At 37.0% G+C, this 22,977-nt stretch overlaps 1 protein-coding gene across 1 annotated transcript in view; it reads left to right on the forward strand.

Annotated features, from left to right (window-relative positions):
• Window positions 1–22,596, forward strand: part of nav1b (neuron navigator 1b) — a 151,251-nt gene extending 128,655 nt beyond the window's left edge. The window contains exons 18-29 of the mRNA XM_062038065.1: window positions 1–187; window positions 257–449; window positions 4,214–4,305; window positions 4,367–4,465; window positions 4,581–4,749; window positions 16,693–16,928; window positions 17,025–17,179; window positions 17,237–17,308; window positions 18,575–18,771; window positions 18,837–18,955; window positions 19,056–19,253; window positions 19,332–22,596. The exon at window positions 1–187 is cut by the window's left edge and continues 6 nt beyond it. Coding sequence (XP_061894049.1) covers window positions 1–187; window positions 257–449; window positions 4,214–4,305; window positions 4,367–4,465; window positions 4,581–4,749; window positions 16,693–16,928; window positions 17,025–17,179; window positions 17,237–17,308; window positions 18,575–18,771; window positions 18,837–18,955; window positions 19,056–19,253; window positions 19,332–19,415 — 1,801 coding nt within the window. The 3' untranslated portion in view covers window positions 19,416–22,596. The remainder of the gene's footprint in view (window positions 188–256; window positions 450–4,213; window positions 4,306–4,366; window positions 4,466–4,580; window positions 4,750–16,692; window positions 16,929–17,024; window positions 17,180–17,236; window positions 17,309–18,574; window positions 18,772–18,836; window positions 18,956–19,055; window positions 19,254–19,331) is intronic.
• The last annotated feature ends 381 nt before the right edge of the window (window positions 22,597–22,977 follow it).

Here is a 22,977-nt window from a genome sequence, read left to right on the forward strand (position 1 = left end):
CCGGCTGGTGGTCTCGCACGCGTGCAACAGACTCCATGAGGAGGGCGAGCCGGGCGACGACAAGGTCGTGTCCACCCTGAGATCGGAACTCTGGGAGAAGGAAAGGAAACTGACTGACATCCGCCTGGAGGCTTTAAGCTCCGCCCATCAGCTGGAGCAGCTGCAGGACACCATGACCAGCATGCAGGTACGCCAACACACCTGGACCGCATCACCTGAGTACCAGGACATCAAACTGACACCAGGCCACTTGCAGAGGACGGTGGAGAATCTGAAGGTGGAGAACGACCAACTGAGGACCAGCGGGGGGTCGCCCTGCTCGTCTCCTGGACCCTCAAGCTCCGCCTCCCAGTCCTCGGGTCTCACGTCTCTCTGCGGTTCTTCCCCACGACAGTCGGTAGCCGTGGCTAAAGGCTATGGCAGAAGGCTGAGTGACGGAACCAGCGCAGGTACATTTTATTACCCTATGTCTGGACTATAGGGCGCACCTCTATATAAGACACACCTGCTACATTTTAGAAGGAAAAAATAATTTTCCAAATTGTTGAAGAAGAAAAAACGTTCCCACATATAAGCCACACCCACTACATTGTATAATAAAAAAAAAAAAAACTTTTCCGCATATAAGCCGCACCCACTAAAGTTTACAAGAAAAAATAATTTTCCATATTTAAGCCGCACCCACTGAATTTCAGGGATTTTTTTCCATATATAAGACCCACCCACTGAATTTTAGGGAATTTTTTCCATAAATAAGACGCACCCACTGAATTTTAGAGGAAAAAATACTTTTCCACATATAAGCCACACCCACTAAAGTTTAGAAGAAAAAAAAAAACTTTTCTACATATAAACCGCACCCACTTAAGTTTAGAAGAAAAAAACCTTTTCCATATATAAGCCGCACCCACTAAATTTTAGAAGAAAAAAATACTTTTCCACATATAAGCCGCACCCACTAAAGTTTAGAATTAAAAAAAACGTTCCCACATATAAGCCACACCCACTACATTGTGTAAAAAAATATATATACTTTTTCATATATAAGCCGCACCCACTAAATTTTAGAAGAAATAAAATATTTTTCCACATATAAGCCACACCGGCTACTTTGTGTAAAATATATATATATACTTTTTCATATATAAGACGCACCCACTAAAGTTTAGAAGAAAAAAATAATTTTCCACATATAAGCCGCACCCACTAATTTTTAGGGGAAGAAAATACTTTTCAATATATAAGCCGCACCCACTAAATCCCAGAAGAAAAAAAATATGTATCCATATATAAGCCGCACCCATTAGGTTTAGAAGAAAAAAATAATTTTCCGCATATAAGCCACACCCATTAAATCCCAGAAGAAAAAACATGTTTCCATATATAAGCCGCACCAGACTATAAGTCACAGATATATATGTTGTGGAATGAGTTATTTACACAGAAATATTCTTACATACCTTAATTGTTTCCAAACAGTGTCTGTAACACGGCAGTAAAACGGCTGATCAAACAAAACAGAAGTCATGGTCATGGAGCCACTAGCTGCGCAAGCTAGCTCTCCAATCAGCTAAACAGACTCAATAACTCCACGCAGACGTTTTGCTGAATTTACTGAGGAATTTGTGAAAGTGAAACAATACAAAAATAATGAAAGTTAATGATACTAACACAGGCACTTGTAAACCTGTTAGCATATTAGCTAATGCTAACAACGCTAGCGTGATTACATTATGATAGCCGGTACAAATATGCATGAAAACACTCCTACAGACATCACACATGGGACGCTTTAGCACGTGAGAATAGTTTTATTTATATTGTAAAACTTACAAACGTTGTTGGAGTGATGAATGAAGAATACATACAAGTAGAAACGTTATGGACGGTTATACTTTTCAGTTGAAGGCATTAAAACAGGAAGTACATGGGACACTTTAGTAAGTAAGAATAGTTTTAGTTATATTGTAAAACTTACAAACGTTGCTTGGAGTGATGAATTAATCCTTTCAAGCAAAAAAAAAAAGTTTTTCGACGCTTATTTCCGGTTTACAGCATCAAAACAGGAAGTACATTTTCAACCAATAAGACAACATTTCCGTTCTCTGCTTGGGTTTAATGCAAACTATTGAACACAAAACAATATGGGCATTGGCGGGAAAAAATCCATTAACTAGTCAAAATCTAGGAAAAATTTAACGGCTTATAGTACGTAGCATATTAGCTAATGCTAACGACACTATCTTGATTACATTATGATAGCAGGTACAAATATGCATGAAAACACTCCTACAGACATCACACATGGGACACTTTAGTAAGTAAGAATAGTTTTAGTTATATTGTAAAACTTACAAACGTTGCTTGGAGTGATGAATGAAGAATACATACAAGTAGAAACGCTACGGACGGTTATATTTTTTAGTTGAAGGCATTAAAACAGGAAGTACATGGGACACTTTAGTAAGTAGGAATAGTTTTAGTTATATTGTAAAACTTACAAATGTTGCTTGGAGGGATGAATGAAGAATACATACAAGTAGAAACGTTATGGACGGTTAGATATTTCAGTTGAAGGCATTAAAACAGGAAGTACATGGGACGCTTTAGTAAGTAAGAATAGTTTTAGTTATATTGTAAAACTTACAAATGTTGCTTGGAGTGATGAATGAATCCTTTCTAGCAACAAAAAAAACGTTTTTTGACGCTTATTTCCGGTTTACAGCATCAAAACAGGAAGTACATTTTCAACCAATAAGACAACATTCCGTTCTCTGCTTGGGTTTAATGCAAACTATTGAACACTAAACATTATGGGCATTGGCGGGACAAAAATCCATAAATTAGTCAAAATCTAGGAAAAAAATTAGCGGCTTATAGTACATAGCATATTAGCTAATACTAACGACACTATCTTGATTACATTATGATAGCAGGTACAAATATACATGAAAACACTCCTACAGACATCACACATGGGACACTTTAGTAAGTAAGAATAGTTTTAGTTATATTGTAAAACTTAAAAAACGTTGCTCGGAGTGATGAATGAAGAATACATACAAGTAGAAACATTACGGACAGTTAGATTTTTCAGTTGAAAGCATTAAAACAGGAAGTACATGGGACACTTTAGTAAGTAAGAATAGTTTTAGTTATATTGTAAAACTTACAAACGTTGCTTGGAGTGATGAATGAATCCTTTCGAGCAAAAAAAAACATTTTTCGACACTTATTTCCGGTTTACAGCATCAAAACAGGAGGTACATTTTCAACCAATAAGACAACATTTCCGTTCTCTGCTTGGGTTTAATGCAAACTATTGAACACAAAACATTATGGGCATTGGCGGGAAAAAAATCCATAAATTAGTCTAAATCTAGGAAAAAAATTAGCGGCTTATAGTACGTAGCATATTAGCTAATGCTAACGATGCTATCTTGATTACATTACGATAACACATACAAATATGCATGAAAAAACTCCTACAGACATCCCACATGGGACACTTTAGTAAGTAAGAATAGTTTTAGTTATATTGTAAAACTTAAAAAACGTTGCCCGGAGCGATGAATGAAGAATACATACAAGTAGAACGTTATGGACAGTTAGATTTTTCAGTTGAAAGCATTAAAACAGGAAGTACATGGGACACTTTAGTAAGTAAGAATAGTTTTAGTTATATTGTAAAAGTTACAAACGTTGCTTGGAGTGATGAATGAAGAATACATACAAGTAGAAACGCTATGGACGGTTAGATTTTTCAGTTGAAAGCATTAAAACAGGAAGTACATGGGACACTTTAGTAAGTAAGAATAGTTTTAGTTATATTGTAAAACTTACAAACGTTGCTTGGAGTGATGAATGAAGAATACATGCAAGTAGAAACGCTATGGACCATTCGAAGATAAAAGGGCCCTTGTACATCCGCTTCAAATCTTTAAACAGCAGGAGATTCTGTAGATATTTACCAAACAGGACTTGCAATGAGCAAAGTTGTCCAGAAGATGGCGCCGTAGCACCAACAAGAACGCAAAGTAAAAGCTGCACGTTTTATACGCTGGTTTAAAGCGTAGGAAAGTAGTGCGGAATTTACGATATTTTGTATCTGCTGATGTGGTTCTGGCTGATACTGATATACGTCAAAATGTCAAATATCAGCGCCGATACTCGGTGGATCGCCTGCTTCTATTGCCATTGTTTACTTTTGCAGATTCCAGCGAGTATGGCGGCCTGTCCTGGCAGAGGGATGACCACCGTGTCAGGGTGGTGGTCTGCGTGGCCCAGTTCCACGTCTTCAAAGATGTGAGTGTGCCAGGTAGTCCAGCACCAAAGACCGACATTCACCTCCGTGTTCTGACCTCAGCAGGAGGTCAAGCAGACTCATCTGTTCCTCGGCACCGTCAGGGTCAACGGGAGGATGGACTGGACCATGCTGGACTCGGCCGTCAGCCAGGCCTTCAAGGTGAGACTTTAGGGGACAGGACAGTTGCTGCTCCCTGCCACTAGAGGGCGGAGTTGTCTGGAGTCTGAAAGCTGATAGGGACTCTAAACCAGGATTGTGGTCCTCTTCATTCCAGGTTTACATTGCCAAAGTGGACCCCACCTCCAGTCTGGGCCTGTCCACAGACTCCATCTTCACTTACAGTATCGGACACATCAAGAGGGTTCTGGGGGGGGACGCCCCCGAGACGCAGCCCTCTCGCTGCATGTCCCGAGGACCCGGCGGGATCACCGTGGCGCTGAAAGGTATGACCCGGTTCTTTGGGGTACCATCTTTGTTCCGGGGGGGGGGGAAACAAAGACTTTAAACTGACATCACTCACAATTTAAGAGCCGCTAAAGTTCTCAATGCGAGACTTAAAAATGTTTTCATGAAAATAAAAGTCCACACATGAATATTTAACTTAGGGGTCCCAAAATAAGGACGTTACAAATAAAAAAATCAATTTTTTTCAAATTAGTATTGATTTTAAATCTGTCCTTTCCAGCCACTCAAGCAAATCAATGAGTGGATGTAGATTGACTTTATTTAGTGTTTGACTTTATTTAATGTTTGACTTTATTTAATGTTTGACTTTATTTAATGTTTGACTTTATTTAATGTTTGACTTTATTTAGTGTTTGACTTTATTTAGTGTTTGATTTTATGTAGTGTTTGACTTTATTTAGTGTTTAACTTTATTTAATGTTTGACTTTATTTAATGTTTGACTTTATTTAGTGTTTGACTTTATTTAGTGTTTGACTTTATTTAATGTTTGACTTTATTTAGTGTTTGACTTTATTTAGTGTTTGACTTTATTTAGTGTTTGACTTCATTTAATGTTTGACTTTATTTAGTGTTTAACTTTATTTAATGTTTGACTTTATTTAGTGTTTGACTTTATTTAATGTTTGACTTTATTTAGTGTTTGACTTTATTTAGTGTTTGACTTTATTTAGTGTTTGACTTTATTTAATGTTTGACTTTATTTAGTGTTTGACTTTATTTAATGTTTGACTTTATTTAGTGTTTGACTTTATTTAATGTTTGAATTTATTTAGTGTTTGACTTTATTTAATGTTTGACTTTATTTAGTGTTTGACTTTATTTAATGTTTGACTTTATTTAGTGTTTGACTTTATTTAGTGTTTGACTTTATTTAATGTTTGACTTTATTTAGTGTTTGACTTTATTTAGTGTTTGATTTTATGTAGTGTTTGACTTTATTTAGTGTTTAACTTTATTTAATGTTTGACTTTATTTAGTGTTTGACTTTATTTAGTGTTTGACTTTATCTAGTGTTTGACTTTATTTAGTGTTTGACTTCATTTAATGTTTGACTTTATTTAGTGTTTAACTTTATTTAATGTTTGACTTTATTTAGTGTTTGACTTTATTTAATGTTTGACTTTATTTAGTGTTTGACTTTATTTAGTGTTTGACTTTATTTAGTGTTTGACTTTATTTAGTGTTTGACTTTATTTAATGTTTGACTTTATTTAGTGTTTGACTTTATTTAATGTTTGACTTTATTTAGTGTTTGACTTTATTTAATGTTTGACTTTATTTAGTGTTTGACTTTATTTAATGTTTCACTTTATTTAGTGTTTGACTTTATTTAGTGTTTGATTTTATTTAGTGTTTGACTTTATTTAGTGTTTGACTTTATTTAATGTTTGACTTTATTTAGTGTTTGACTTTATTTAATGTTTGACTTTATTTAGTGTTTGACTTTATTTAATGTTTGACTTTATTTAGTGTTTGACTTTATTTAGTGTTTGACTTTATTTAATGTTTCACTTTATTTAGTGTTTGACTTTATTTAGTGTTTGATTTTATTTAGTGTTTGACTTTATTTAGTGTTTGATTTTATTTAGTGTTGGACTTTATTTAGTGTTTGACTTTATTTAGTGTTTGACTTTATTTAATGTTTGACTTTATTTAGTGTTTGACTTTATTTAATGTTTGACTTTATTTAATGTTTGACTCTATTTAATGTTTGACTCTATTTAGTGTTTGACTTTATTTAGTGTTTGACTTTATTTAGTGTTTGACTTTATTTAATGTTTGACTTTATTTAATGTTTGACTTTATTTAGTGTTTGACTTTATTTAATGTTTGACTTTATTTAGTGTTTGACTTTATTTAATGTTTGACTTTATTTAGTGTTTGACTTTATTTAATGTTTGACTTTATTTAGTGTTTGACTTTATTTAGTGTTTGATTTTATGTAGGGTTTGACTTTATTTAGTGTTTAACTTTATTTAGTGTTTAACTTTATTTAATGTTTGACTTTATTTAGTGTTTGACTTTATTTAGTGTTTGACTTTATTTAGTGTTTGACTTTATTTAATGTTTGACTTTATTTAGTGTTTGACTTTATTTAATGTTTGACTTTATTTAGTGTTTGACTTTATTTAATGTTTGACTTTATTTAGTGTTTGACTTTATTTAATGTTTGACTTTATTTAATGTTTGACTTTATTTAGTGTTTGACTTTATTTAGTGTTTGACTTTATTTAGTGTTTGACTTTATTTAATGTTTGACTTTATTTAGTGTTTGACTTTATTTAGTGTTTGACTTTATTTAATGTTTGACTTTATTTAATGTTTGACTCTATTTAATGTTTGACTCTATTTAGTGTTTGACTTTATTTAGTGTTTGACTTTATTTAGTGTTTGACTTTATTTAATGTTTGACTTTATTTAGTGTTTGACTTTATTTAATGTTTGACTTTATTTAGTGTTTGATTTTATTTAATGTTTGACTTTATTTAGTGTGTGTGTGTATACATATATATATATATATATATATATATATATATATATATATATATATATATATATATATATATATATATATATATATAACCTACTCAGTGGCCTAGTGCAGTGGTTCTCAAATGAGGGTACTTGAAGGTATGCCAAGGGGTACGTGAGATTTTTTTTAAATGTCTGTCAAAAAGAACGGTGAAAAAAAATGCAACAATGCAATATTCAGTGTTGACAGCTAGATTTGTTGTGGACATGTTCCATAAATATTGATGTTAAAGATTTCTTTTTTTGTGAAGAAATGTTTAGAATTAAGTTCATGAATCCAGATGGATCTCTATTACAATCCCCAAGTTGATGATTACTTCTATGTGTAGAAATCTTTATTTATAATTGAATCTCTTGTTTATTTTTCAACAAGTTTTTAGTTATTTTTATATCTTTTTTTCCAAATAGTTCAAGAAAGACCACAACAAATGAGCAATATTTTGCACTGTTATACAATTTAATAAATCAGAAACTGATGACATAGTGCTGTATTTTACTTCTTTTTTTCTTTTTTTCAACCTAAAATGCTTTGCTCTGATTAGGGGGTACTTGAATTAAAAAAAAACTCACAAGGGGTACATCACTGAAAAAAGGTTGAGAACCACTGGCCTAGTGGTTAGAGTGTCCGCCCTGAGATGGGTAGGTTTTGAGTTCAAACCCCGGCCGAGTCATACCAAAGACTATAAAAATGGGAGCCGTTACCTCCCTGCTTGGCACTCAGCATCAAGGGTTGGAATTGGGGGTTAAATCACCAAAAATGATTCCCGGGCACGGCACCGCTGCTGCTCACTGCTCCCCTCACCTCTCAGGGGGTGATCAAGGGTGATGGGTCAAATGCAGAGGACAAATTTCCCCACACCTAGTGTGTGTGTGACAATCATTGGTACTTTAACTTTAACTTAATGTATGTATGGGCTATCTATTTGTGTACATATTAGACTTAGACTTCCTTTGTCATGTCTGTGTTGATCTTGTTTTTGTTTTGCTTGGTTTTTGGACACTTTTTAGTTCTTGTCTTCACTCCCTTGCTTTGTCACCATAGCAACCATTAGTTTCACCTGGTTCACATTGTCATGTCACGCACCTGTTCACGGTTAGTCACGCACCTGTTTTCACTTATCATGTCACTATATAAGCTTTTCTGTTTCTGTTGTTCGTCCTGGCGACATCACACCTTCTCCACACAAATGTATGCTCTGCACCTGTTTACCATAGTTCTTGTTTCATCTCATGCCAAGTAAGTTTTGATTTAATGTTTATAGTTTTTATGCCCAAGTGCATGTCTTTTGTTTTCCTAGTCAAGTTTTTTACCTCCGCTGTGAGCGCCTTTTGTTTATACCCTTTTGAGCCTTTTGAGTTTAAATATTAAAACATGTCCTCACCTGCACGTCATGTCCAGTTAAGTTGCTTTGCACCACGGAAAAACAATCCACGTCAAGGACCAAGTCGTGACATCCTTTTAGACTACATATATATATATATATATATATATATATATATATATATATATATATATATATATATATATATATATATATATATATACACACATATGTATGTATGTGTATATATGTGTGTATATATATATGCACAAATATGTGTCTATATGTATATATATATATATATATACAAATATGTATGTATATATGTATATATATATACATATATACATGCATATGTATGTATGTATGTGTGTGTATATGTACATATATATACACAAATATATGTCTATATGTATATATATATATATATATATATATATATATATACAAATATATATGTATATATATATATATATATATATATATATATATATATATATATATATATATATATATATATATATATATATGTATACATACATACATACATATGTATGTATGTGTGTGTGTGTATATATATATATATATATATATATATATATATATATATATATATATATATATATATACACACATATGTATGTATGTGTATATATGTGTGTATATATATATGCACAAATATGTGTCTATATGTATATATATATATATATATATATACAAATATGTATGTATATATGTATATATATATACATATATACATGCATATGTATGTATGTATGTATGTATGTGTGTGTATATGTACATATATATACACAAATATATGTCTATATGTATATATATATATATATATATATATATATATATATATATATATACAAATATATATGTATATATATATATATATATATATATATATATATATATATATATATATATATATATATATATATATGTATACATACATACATACATATGTATGTATGTGTGTGTGTATATATATATATATATATATATATATATATATATATATATATATATATATATATATGTGTGTGTGTGTATATATATACGCATATGTATGTATGTGTATATATAAGTGTATATATATATACACAAATATGTGTCTATATGTGTATATATATATATATATACAAATATGTATGTATATATGTATATATATTTATATATATACACAAATATATATATATATATCTATATATATATATATATATATATATATATATATATATATATATATATATATATATATATATATATATATATATATATATATATATATATATATATATACAGATATGTACAGTATGTATTACCCTATTTTCCGCACTATAAGGCACACCGGATTATAATGCGCACCTTCAATGAATGGCATATTTCAAAACTTTGTTCATATATAAGGCGCACTGGATTATAAGGCGCACCTATGCATCCATTAGATGGAGCTGCGTTAAAGGGAATGTCAACAAAAGAGTCTGATAGGTCAGTCAGACTTTATTAATAGATTACAAACCAGCGTTCTGACAACTCTGTTCACTCCCAAAATGAATAAACAGCTGATTTACTCGTGTTATGGTAAATCAATCGTGCAATCACAAAATAGTAACACAAATAGTGCGGAGCAATAACAATATATCAATAACTCAACGTTGCTCAAACGTTAATGTCACACAACACAACACACAAAATAAACATGTAAAGCTCACTTTATGAAGTTATTCCTCATCCACAAATCCCTCGAATCCTTCTTCTTCAGTGTCCGAATTAAATAGTTGGGCAAATACGGCATCCAAAATGGCCGGCTCCGTCTCGTCGAAGTCATTAATGGAGTCAGTGTCGCTGCTGTTTAGCAGTTCAGTGACAATTCCTGCCTTCCTGAAAGCTCGGACCACAGTTGAGACTGATATATCAGCCCAGGCATTTACCATCCACTGGCAGATAGTGGCGTATGTCGTCCGGCGCCGTCTCCCTGTCTTGGTGAACGTGTGTTCGCCTTCTGTCATCCACTGTTCCCACGCAGTTCGCAGTCTAGCTTTGAATGCCCTGTTGACACCAATATCTAGCGGCTGGAGTACTTTTGTCAATCCACCCGGCTGCTCTATTCCCGTGTTCTACTGCGTGACTGATTGCCTTGAGTTTGAACTCTGCGTCGTAAGCGTGTCTCTTAGTAGAAGCCATTTTGGGGTCTTTACATAAACACACAAATGGAAATGAAACGTCATATCCCAGCATGCACCGCGCGCTTCTTCTTCTACGGGGGCGGCTGCTTTCCGTAGAAGAAGAAGCGCTTGCGGAAGTTGGCGGCTGTTTACCGTAGCTGCGAGACCTAAACTTTATGAAAATTAATTTTAGGTTTGTTGTGGCTCAATAGTGGTCCATATATAAGGCGCACTGGATTTATAAGGCGCATTGTCAGCTTTTGAGAACATTTTTGGTTTTTAGGTGTGCCTTCTAGTGCGGACAATACGGTATGTATATATATATATATATATATATATATATATATATATATATATATATATATATATATATATATATATATATATATATATATATATATATATATATATATATATATATATATATATATATATATATATATATGTCTAAAGGGAAGTCTAAGTCTAATATGTACACAAATAGATAGCCCAGCCCCCGGTCAAATTATTTTTATTTAAAGTGGACCCCCGAGTCAAAAAGTTTGGGCACCCTCACTTTAGATAGATAATTGATTCATCTCAAAGGTTTAGAAATAACAAAATTATATTTAATACATTTATTAATATGTATTTATTAGTTTCCCCACATCTGGGCTTGCCTTTTTTTCTGATTGAATCCTAAAAGTGCGATTCAAGTGCAAGTTGGCAGGTCTTACAAGAGTGCCTGGGGGGCTTGGGGGGTCGGGGGGGATGGCACCCCCCTGCACTGTTGTTGTTGTTGTTGTTGTGTTACATTTTACAGACGTGCTCCACATTGCCACCCGGGCAGACATCTTTTATTCACACTCAGCCCTCCTGACATTAGTCCTCTGCATTAGACATTAGCCCTCTACATTAACAACGCTCCATCCCACAGTTGGAAGGAAACGCTTCCAGTGGGTACCAGCCAGGTCCAGCCATAGATGTTTATGTGGAACCATACACTCGCCCACGGCTGGGAGTTATTTTCAGAGCCAAGTGCTGCAGCGACACATTTCTCATGAACAGCATGCATCTACTTCATACAACTTTGCTGCAGGTTGTTATACGCCCACACTTCGTACAACTCGCCACGTGGACTACAAACAACGTTTGGCCTCCAAAGAAGTTTAGTTTGCTTAAATTAACATTCTCAAAGTAACATGAGCAGAAGTGAAGTGAATTATATTTATGTAGCGCTTTTTTCTAGTGACTCAAAGCACTTCACATGGTGAAAGCCATTATCTAATTACAAAGTGGGTGAAGCTGTGACTAGGATGGCAGAAGCGGGGATCGAACCTGGAACCCTCAGGATGCTGGCACAGTCGCTCTACCAACCGCTCCATAAGCTAACTTATGCAAGTTTACCACTTTGTGCTAGCTTCTGCTAACTCAACCATCCTAATTGATTGGCTGCCCACGTCCTGTGCTATGTTTTCCACTTTTGTCACTGGCAGATTGGGATTCATACGCCATTCTTTGCGGTTCGCCTGACACATGAAACGTGACGAATTAAGGGATGCACTATCCACTTTAATTTAGATGGCGGTAGAGTGTTGAATATCTTTAAATTGTGTTTTGTGGCAATTCCAACTTTGACCACAGCGTCAGTTGCCATGTAGAGTGGCGCTTTCCATTATTTTCAGGCGACTGCATTGCAAAAAGATGAACGGGGGGCCATATGAGTCCCTTCCCTACCGTGGACACATTTAGCAAAACCTGAATGAAAAGTATATTTTGTTGACCAGAACTAAACCATCAGAAGTCTCCTCAAGAGCAAGTACACACTAAGAAATGTTGGGTTAAAAAATAACCCAATTTTAACCCAACTGCTGGTTCAGAGAAAGACGAAGCCCTTATTTGAGTTATTTTAACTCAACATTTTGGGTTCATTATTTCAACCCAACTTTTGCGTTGAATTATTTAACCAAAACGTTGAGTTATGATAACTTAATGTTGGGTTGTTCCCAACCAAACTATTGGGTTGAATTATTTAACCCAAAAGTTGAGTTATGCTAACTCAATGTTGGGTTATTCATAACTCAACTATTGGGTTGAATTTATTTACCACAAAAGTTGAGTTATGCTAACTCAATGTTGGTTGATTCATAACCCAACTTTTGGGTTGAATTTATTTAACACAAAATCTGAGTTATGCTAACTCAATGTTGGGTTATTCCCAACCAAACTATTGGGTTGAATTATTTAACCCAAAAGCTGAGTTATGCTAACTCAATGTTGGTTGATTCATAACCCAACTATTGGGTTGAATTTATTTAACACACAAGCTGAGTTATTCTAACTCAATGTTGGTTGATTCATAACCCAACTATTGGGTTGAATTTATTTAACACAAAATCTTGAGTTATGCTAACTCAATGTTGGGTTATTCCCAACCAAACTATTGGGTTGAATTATTTAACCCAAAAGCTGAGTTATGCTAACTTAATGTTGGTTGATTCATAACCCAACTATTGGGTTGAATTTATTTAACACACGAGCTGAGTTATTCTAACTCAATGTTGGTTGATTCATAACCCAACTATTGGGTTGAATTTATTTAACACAAAAGCTGAGTTATGCTAACTCAATGTTGGATTATTCATAACCCAAGTATTGGGTTGAATTTATTTAACACAAAAGCTGAGTTATGCTCACCACAATGTTGGTTGATTCATAACCCAACTATTGGGTTACATTTATTTAACCCAAAACTGAGTTATGCTCACTTTAATGTTGGTTGATTCATAACCCAACTATTGGGTTGAATTTATTTAACACAAAAGCTGAGTTATGCTAACTCAATGTTGGTTGATTCATAACCCAACTATTGGGTTAAACTTATTTAACACAAAAGCTGAGTTTGCTAACTCAATGTTGGGTTATTCATAACCCAACTATTGGGTTAAACTTATTTAACACAAAAGCTGAGTTATGCTAACTCAATGTTGGGTTATTCATAACCCGAGTATTGGGTTAAATTTATTTAACACAAAAGCTGAGTTATGCTAACTCAATGTTGGGTTATTCATAACCCAACTATTGGGTTTAATTTATTTAATTCAAAACTGAGTTATGCTCACTACAATGTTGGTTGATTCATAACCCAACTACTGGGCTGAATTTATTTAACACAAAAGCTGAGTTATGCTCACTACAATGTTGGTTGATTCATAACCCAACTATTGGGTTAAATTTATTTAACCCAAAACTGAGTTATGCTCACTACAATGTTGGTTGATTCATAACCCAACAATTGGGTTGAATTTATTTAACACAAAAGCTGAGTTATGCTAACTCAATGTTGGTTGATTCATAACCCAACTATTGGGTTAAATTGATTTAACACAAAAGCTGAGTTATGCTCACTACAATGTTGGATTATTCCAAACCCAACTATTGTGTGGCGCAATTTAGCGCTCCTTGACCCAATAGTTGGTTAAAAATTATAAATTGTATTGCTGGTTTGTCCTACTCCTTCCCAACTACTGATCACAATTACTTTTATTCCATTAAAATATACTCAAAAGCAAGATATGAGTAAAAATTTTTTTGTACAAGAATTGCAGTGTATGGTCGTAGTTGTTGTATACAGCATGCTCAAATATGTTCATGTACATAAGATGTGTGATTGTAAATAATGTTAATGAGATTAATCCTTAATAAAATTCCCTTCAAGAAAAAAGTACCTATTTAGTTAAAATAATAACCTTATTGTTATGTATTGCGAGATGGAGTTGACGACACAGACACAAGGGAGCAGTAACGCTCTATGATTTATTATATATATAAATAATATATATATAATCAAACAATATAAACTAAACAAGAGAATGGAGTGTGACTAATCCACGAGGGGTGTATATGTGTGTAATTAATTGTTGTGTATTACCGTGATGTGTTGGGCGAGAGGAGGAACAAGGCAGGAAGGCAGTCCGTAGGGCAGGCAGATGATCCAGGGGCGAGAGAGAGGCGTCAGAGTCAGTGTCCATGCGAGGGGGTCGAGGATCGAGGGAGGCAGTCAGAATCCAGAGGGGAACGACAGGAAATCCAACGAGTAACACTCTGGAAAGCACTGTGGTAGGACAACAAGGACATCAGAACACGCAGGGGAAACGCAGAGAGAAACAGAGAGAGCATAAGGCTTGTCGGCTTACGGTACACAAACGGTAATTAAAGGCCTACTGAAATGACATTTTTTTATTTGAACGGGGATAGCAGATCCATTCTATGTGTCATACTTGATCATTTTGCGATATTGCCATATTTTTGCTGAAAGGATTTAATATAGAACAACGACGATAAAGATCGCAACTTTTGGTATCTGAATAAAAAAAAGCCTTGCCCCTACTGGAAGTAGCGTGACGACACCGGGGGAAGGACTGCTCATATTTTCCTATTGTTTACACCAGCAGCGAGAGAGATTCGGACCGAGAAAGCGACGATTACCCCATTAATTTGAGCGAGGATGAAAGATTTGTGGATGAGGACCGTTAGAGTGAAGGACTAAATGCAGTGCAAGACATATCTTTTTTCGCTCTGACCGTAACTTACGTACAAGCTGGCTCATTGACTTCCACACTTTCTCCTTTTTCTATTGTGGATCACGGATTTGTATTTTAAACCCCCTCGGATACTATATCCTCTTGAAAATGAGAGTTGAGAACGCGAAATGGACATTCACAGTGACTTTTATCTCCAAGAAAATACATCGACGAAACACTTTAGCTACGGAGCTAATGTGATAGCATCGTGCTTAAATGCATATAGAAACAAAATAAATAAACCCCTGACTGGAAGGATAGACAGAAGATCAACAATACTATTAAACCATGGACATGTAACTACACGGTTAATGCTTTCCAGCCTGGCGAAGGTTAACAATGCTGTTGCTAACGACGCCATTGAAGCTAACTTAGCAACCGGACCTCACAGAGCTATGCTAAAAACATTAGCTATCCACCTACGCCGGCCAGCCCTCATCTGCTCATCAACACCCGTGCTCACCTGCGTTCCAGCGATTGACGGTGCGACGAAGGACTTCACCCGATCACAGATGCAGTCGGCGAGACGGAGGAAGTTAAGGTGAGTTCGGCGGCTAACGCGTCTGCTATCCATCTCTGTCTTCCTGGTTGTGTTGCTGTAGTCCGCCGCTAATACACCGATCCCACCTACAACCTTCTTCTTTGCAGTCTCCATTGTTCATTAAACAAATTGCAAAAGATTCACCAACACAGATGTCCAGAATACTGTGGAATTTTGAAATGAAAACAGAGCTTTTTTGTATTGTATTCAGTGGGGTACCAATACTTCCGCATCAACTGATTCCGTCACGCGCATACGTCATCATATCTAGATGTTTTCAACCGGAAGTGTGGCGGGAAATTTAGCATTGCAATTTATAAGTTAACCCGGCCGTATTGGCATGTGTTGCAATGTTAAGATTTCATCATTGATATATAAACTATCAGACTGCGTGGTCGGTAGTAGTGGCTTTCAGTAGGCCTTTAAGTCACCGCCAGGATCCTTGGGTCCACTGGCCCTTATACAGCTCGCCCTCATCAGTCCCAGGTGTGCAGATTGCCGATCGCCCACAGTCTTGCCGGCATGTGGGCGTGACGCGGCCAGCGCGAGCAGGGGCGTGTCTCGGCGCACTGCCAGCGTAGGTGCTGGTAGGCCCAGCTGCCGAGCCCGCGCCGTGACACTTATAACCCAAAAAATGGATTGCTCTTCATAGAAATAACTCCAAAATGTATCCCAACACTCGCAACTCATAAATTGGGTTATCTAAATAACCCAGCATGTTTTAGTGTGTAGGATCAGAAACTGTTGTTTGCTCTGTGGTGACCTTCCATGGTGTGTCTCCAAAGGCCTGAAGGAGAAGTGCGTGGACAGCCTGGTCTTTGAGACCCTCATACCCAAGCCCATGATGCAACACTACATCGGCCTGTTACTCAAACACCGCAGACTCATCCTGTCCGGGCCCAGCGGGACGGGCAAGACCTACCTGGCCTCCCGCCTGGCGGAGTACCTGGTGGACCGCAGCGCCCGCGGAGTCTCTGACGGCATGGTGGTGACCTTCAACATGCATCGCCAGTCGTGCAAGGTGGCAGGAAGCGAACGCCTGACCAGCTTCAAGTTCCAGGTGTCAACTTATTCTCTTCCATTCAGGATCTGCAGCTCCTTATTCTCTTCCATTCAGGATCTGCAGCTCTATCTCTCCAACCTGGCCAATCAAATCGATCGAGAGAGCAGCTCGTCCGAAAACCCTCTGGTCATCATTGTGGACGACATCCATGACCCGGCTTCAGTCAGCGAGCTGGTGAACGGGGCGCTCACCTGCAAATATCACAAATGGTAATGCTCACGTTAAAAGAGTCAAATATTTAGATTTAACACTCTTCTTCTCTGCAGTCCGTACATCATCGGGACCAGCAACCAGCCAGTGAAGATGACCGCCAACCACAGCCTGCACCTCAGCTTTAGGCGAGTGTACCATCAGTTCTCTTGTCGCTTCACAGGTAACACGGTGACGTCATAGAAGCTGCCGACATAGTTCATCAAAACCAAGGGTGTCCAAACTAGTCTTCCAATTGGCCGAGGAGACCTCAAGAGTTTTAGGAAGAATCTTGCCCAAGTCTAACAATTTTGAAGATGTCATTTTGGTGCCATCATGATTTTTTCCATTAAATGACCTTTTGTCATTTAATGAATGCACAGCATTCACTTATATGACCCAATGTAAACCACCTTCCCTAGTCATGGTGCAAAAAAAAAATCCAAGCAACAATAAATGTCAACAGATATGGTTACTGAACTCTGTGGATATTATAAGAAAAATGTCCAATCAACATAAAAAAGGTTTAAGTTACATCCATTACAAAGCATGATGGGAAAATTGTAAAACACTCTTATGCAACTTTGGTGCAATTTAGTTGCTTGATACTTTTGATTCTGAACTTTAAGGAGGTCCGCACAAAAGTAAACAAACGATCACATACTCTTAATATCAATTATATTAATTATATCGATATAAAAGGACAAGCGGTAGAAAATGGTTGGATGGATGGATTATGTACACATTTATGGTCTTTATGGTCGTTTACAACTACTACACATGTCTCTATGGTCGTTTACAACTACTACACCTGTCTCTATGGTCGTTTACAACTACTACACATGTCTCTATGGTCGTTTACAACTACTATACCTGTCTTTATGATCGTTTACAACTACTACACATGTCTTTATGGTCGTTTACAACTACTACACCTGTCTTTATGGTTGTTTACAACTACTACACCTGTCTTTATGGTCGTTTACAACTACTACACCTGTCTTTATGGTCGTTTACAACTACTACACCTGTCTTTATGGTCGCTTACTACTACTACACCTATCTTTGTGGTCGTTTACAACTACTACACCTGTTGTTCATGGTCATTTACAACTACTACACCTGTCTTTATGTTCAACAGTTCAAGTTTTGATACAAGGCTCAGATGGGGGTTTGTTTGGAGGCTCTGTGAAGGAGATTGACTGACAAGCAAGCTTTCTACCACAAAGTTGTGCAGAACATATATTTTATTGGACATTTGGGGGATTTTATAGACTGAAAAATACGGTACATTCAAATATTTGTCACAAGATTTTGTTTCAGGGTAAAAAGATTTCTTCCATAGGGTGTCTGGTTTATGGAACACTGACTATTGAATCGGGTTGTTTACCAAGCCTTTTCCTGTTTCATCTCAGGATGGTGACCTTCTCCAACAATGTGGAGCCAGCCAACGGCTTCTTGGTGCGATACCTCCACAGAAAGCTGATGGAGTCTGAAGATGAGAGATGCTTGACCAATGAGGACCTGATCCGGGTGCTAGACTGGGTTCCCAAACTGTGGTATCACCTGCACACTTTCCTGGAGAAGCACAGCACATCTGACTTTCTCATTGGTATGAAACCTTCTGATCGGGTAAAAGGTCTTTTGTCTGAACGCGTCCTGCTCTTGTCTCCTCAGGACCCTGCTTCTTCCTATCCTGTCCAGTCACGGTGGATGAGTTCCGATCATGGTTCATTGACCTATGGAACCATTCTATCATTCCCTACTTGCAGGAAGGAGCAAAGGACGGCATAAAGGTGAGAGGAAGCTGCCTGTCTTTGTTCTCTAAGTTGTCTGTGGTGGATTTCTTCTTAAGTTGCTCTCATTTTGCTTCTCCGGTATGTTACCAATCCTCAGTTACACGGCCAGAAAGCGGTATGGGAGGACCCTGTGGAGTGGGTAAGGGACACGCTGCCTTGGCCTTCTGCCCAGCAGGACCAGGCTAAGCTGTCCCACCTTCCTCCCCCAAGCATCAGCTCCAGCAGTCCCGGTCAGTCCGGCGAGGAGAAGTCTCGTAAGGAGACGACCCCAAGCTCTGTGGAATCAGATCCGCTGGTAAGAGAGAACACCTTATGGGTGAATATGGCAAACATCTTTGGTTCCAATCCTCCAAACTCTTTTCTTTGATTTTAGATGGCAATGCTTTTGAAGCTTCAAGAGGCTGCCAATTACCTGGAATCACCGGACAAAGACGAGCCCAGCCTGCCGAGACTGTGACCAAGCTTACACTTTAACCGTCATACTTCATATCAAAACTTCACAGTCATTATTACTTGCCTGCTGTAAAAACGGTACACTGCACATTCAGGAATCCTAAGAAAGGGTTGCAAGTTTCATTCCTACAATGGAAGGTCATGCAGTTTTTCCAAGAAGGTATAGCGATTGAAAAACGGATTACATACCCGATTCCTATCAGGTTCCTCTTTATCCTCAGTCCTCGTCTTAGATTGGTGCTAATAGTTTAAGATGAAACACTTCAGGTGATGTCTCAAACAGTGCATCATGGGATACGTCAGCTGTTCTCACACGCGGTACTGTAAGGTGCCCGTCTGTGGAAACCCAAGAAAGAGAGTATGACAGCATGATGGAAGTTGCTCAACCGTGTCCTTCGCTTAGCTTCACATTATGCAATCCTCAACGTTCCAACCAGAGCAGGTAAAACTCAAATTCAGAAAACCAAAACAAGTTGCCTTAAAAACAAAAATGTCTGCATCGCCACAGCTTAAGCAGCTCACACCGGTGCTTACATCATTTGAACCAGCTTGTCCAGTTTCAGGTCGTTAGCTGGTCCATGGAGGCATTCAGAGACTGACCATTGCTGTCATACTCTTTTTGATGCCAGCTAATCACTGCACTGTACTCTTCCAGCACTACAGTATTTGCTTCACCGTCAAGTGTGGAATATCACCATTGCTGCCATGTACACTATACCAAGTATTCTGACTGGAATGACTTCCCCAGGATGATGACGCAGTTTCAATCCCCTTATTTGAAACTGGATGCTGAAGGAGTATTAGGGCCACACTGAAAAGAAAAATGAGAATAGTCACAGTTAGGTAGCATGCATTCGATCAGGATCTTGACAATCTAAGTCTAAGACTACATGTGACCAATCTAAGTATAAGACGAGATCCGATAATCTAAGTCTAAGAATCGGTCTGGCCAATTTAAGTCTAAGACTAGTTCTGGCCAATCTAAGTTAAAGTTAAAGTTAAAGTAGCAATGATTCAAATTATTCTCTGCATTTTACCCATAACCCTTGATCACCCCCTGAGAGGTGAGGGGAGCAGTGAGCAGCAGCGGTGGCCTCGCCCGGGAATCATTGTGGTGATATAACCCCCAATTCCAACCCTTGATGCTGAGTGTCAAGTCTAAGACTAGATCTAATTATTCTAAGTCCAAGACTAGTTCTGAATAAGAAAAGACTAAGACTGGATTTGACCAATCTAATGCCCAAGCTTCTGACCAATTTAAGTTAAAGACTATATGTGACCAATCTAAGTCTAAAACTAGATCAGCTTAATTGAAGTCTATGACTCGATTTGACCAATCGGAAATCTAAGACTAGATCAGACCAATCTAAGTCTAAGACTAGATCAGACCAATTTAAGGCTAAGACTAAATGGGACCATTCTAAGTCAAAGACTAGATGTGACCAATCTAAGTCTAAGACTATATCAGCCTAATTGAAGTCTAAGACTCGATTTGACCAATCGAAATCTAAGACTAGATCAGACCAATCTAAGTCTAAGACTAGATCTGACCAATTTAAGGCTAAGACTAAATGGGACCATTCTAAGTCTAAGACTAGATGTGACCAATCTAAGTCTAAGAATAAATGTGACCAATCTAAGTCTAAGACTAAATGTGACCAATCTAAGTCTAAGAATAAATGTGACCAATCTAAGTCTAAGACTAAATGTGACCAATCTAAGTCTAAGACTAGATTGGACCAATCTATGGTCATGAACTGATGAAGTCTAATTGGATGAGAGACCAAACGTCTTGTAAGACAAACCAAACAGTCCAGTTGCGATGCATTAAATGTCCTGAGACTACAATGACCTGGTGAATGAGACCGTCCATAGACATGGCTTGCATTATCTGGCCCGTACAGATGGAAAATAAAATGTACCAGTTAGGCAGTGCAGCGATCAAGTAATGCAAGTTGCAGAATCTGTTTAATAAAGTTAGTTAGCACTGACCGCTAGTAGAGTTGGTATGGTCTGGTATGGTATGGTACCATTGACAAGCTGGAAAGTTCAGCGGGTTACATGTTAGGCTACTACGTAACGCTTTATTGATCCCATATGTTGGATTCTTGTTGCTTAAGGAGGCTAACACATGCTAAATAAAATGCTAACGCGAGCTGTTAAGATTAGCGAATACAGTTGCTATAAGTTATTGATTGTCAAAGTTTTTCGATCAATGACAGTTTTACTAAAATATCATAAGGTAAGATTTTTTTTTTGTACATGTTTTCGAGCTCCACTTTTTGCTGATAAAACCGTAGCAAACAAAAATCCAAGGATTTATTTTTTCCAAAGGTGTGTCCCTAATACTAAAGTGCAGGCCCAGGATGATTTTTAGTGAGATCGGGTACCGAAACCCAAACATTGTTCTGAGTCACGTCCGTCACCAATGAATGTAGATCAAAGGTGAAGTTTGCCACCCAAAAAATCTTAACGCTCATTAAAAAGTCGAGTCGAAGGAGTTTAAACCGACTTTGCCAAGAGAATCGTGGTGCTTTTCAACGTCGTCACAAAATGTTTGTCGAGTTCATGCAACAATTCAGGGGCGTTTAGGGAGAAGGTTGAAACAATAATTTTTTAGGATCTTGACCACATTTCTTGAGGTTGGCGTCACGTGACACTCAGTGCGATGTATGACCGTGTCGATGTATTTGTGTCACATGACGTCTGTGACCATTCCACTCTAAGGTGCTCCATGTCGTCGATCTTCATTAGTAACCAGACGTAACGTAGAAAGGTGTCCTTATTGTTCTAAGATAGAAAGGACTCATTAGATGACAACTCGATAAGTTATCTTGATAGGATGAATCAAACGCTTGCTGCTTTTTGTTTTTATTTACATCTCAAAATAACTCGGAGTAACTCTGTTTTTAGAAAATACCAAAATGGAGTTACCACACAAAAAATGTGGGTTCAATTCTTGTGTAGCAAAGATGAGTTGAACAGTGATCACCCAAAGTGTGGTTTTACATTTTTGTAAATAGAAAGGACTAATCCATGATCTGAAGATTGTCATTGTCGTGCTCGTCCTAGCTGAAACTGAGGTTTGCGTCAACGTGAGTCCGGACTAGACTTCTGCTGGTGTTTGTCGCAAACAAATATTCTACTGTGTGTTTGACGGTATGGAACGGAGAGCCTTAACGTTGGGGAGGGGGGGGGCAGTGTTGGAGACAGGGTATCACGGAAAGACACGGTCTGGATGCAGTGGCCGGGTGAATCCTCGGTTCACGTTCATGGTTGTCATTTGAATCCCAAAAACTGCACCTGTGTGGATTTCGCAGAAGCCTTGCTGGATTGTCCTATTTTCTGAGAAACGTGTTAACTGATCGGTAAATGTAGAACTAAGATGTTAAGATGTTATAAGAGGTGTTGTAAATGCATGTTAACATGACTTGTTTTTTTTAATACCCTGATATTTGATATTCCTCTTTGTTTTTTTAAAGACTCCTTTATAAAAGGTTACTTTCTCTATTTTCTACGGACATCCTTGTAAGGATTGTAAATATGGCAGCATTCTGGATGACGCA

The sequence above is a fragment of the Entelurus aequoreus genome, linkage group LG26 (genome assembly GCF_033978785.1).
Source record: "Entelurus aequoreus isolate RoL-2023_Sb linkage group LG26, RoL_Eaeq_v1.1, whole genome shotgun sequence".
Lineage (NCBI taxonomy): Eukaryota > Metazoa > Chordata > Actinopteri > Syngnathiformes > Syngnathidae > Entelurus > Entelurus aequoreus.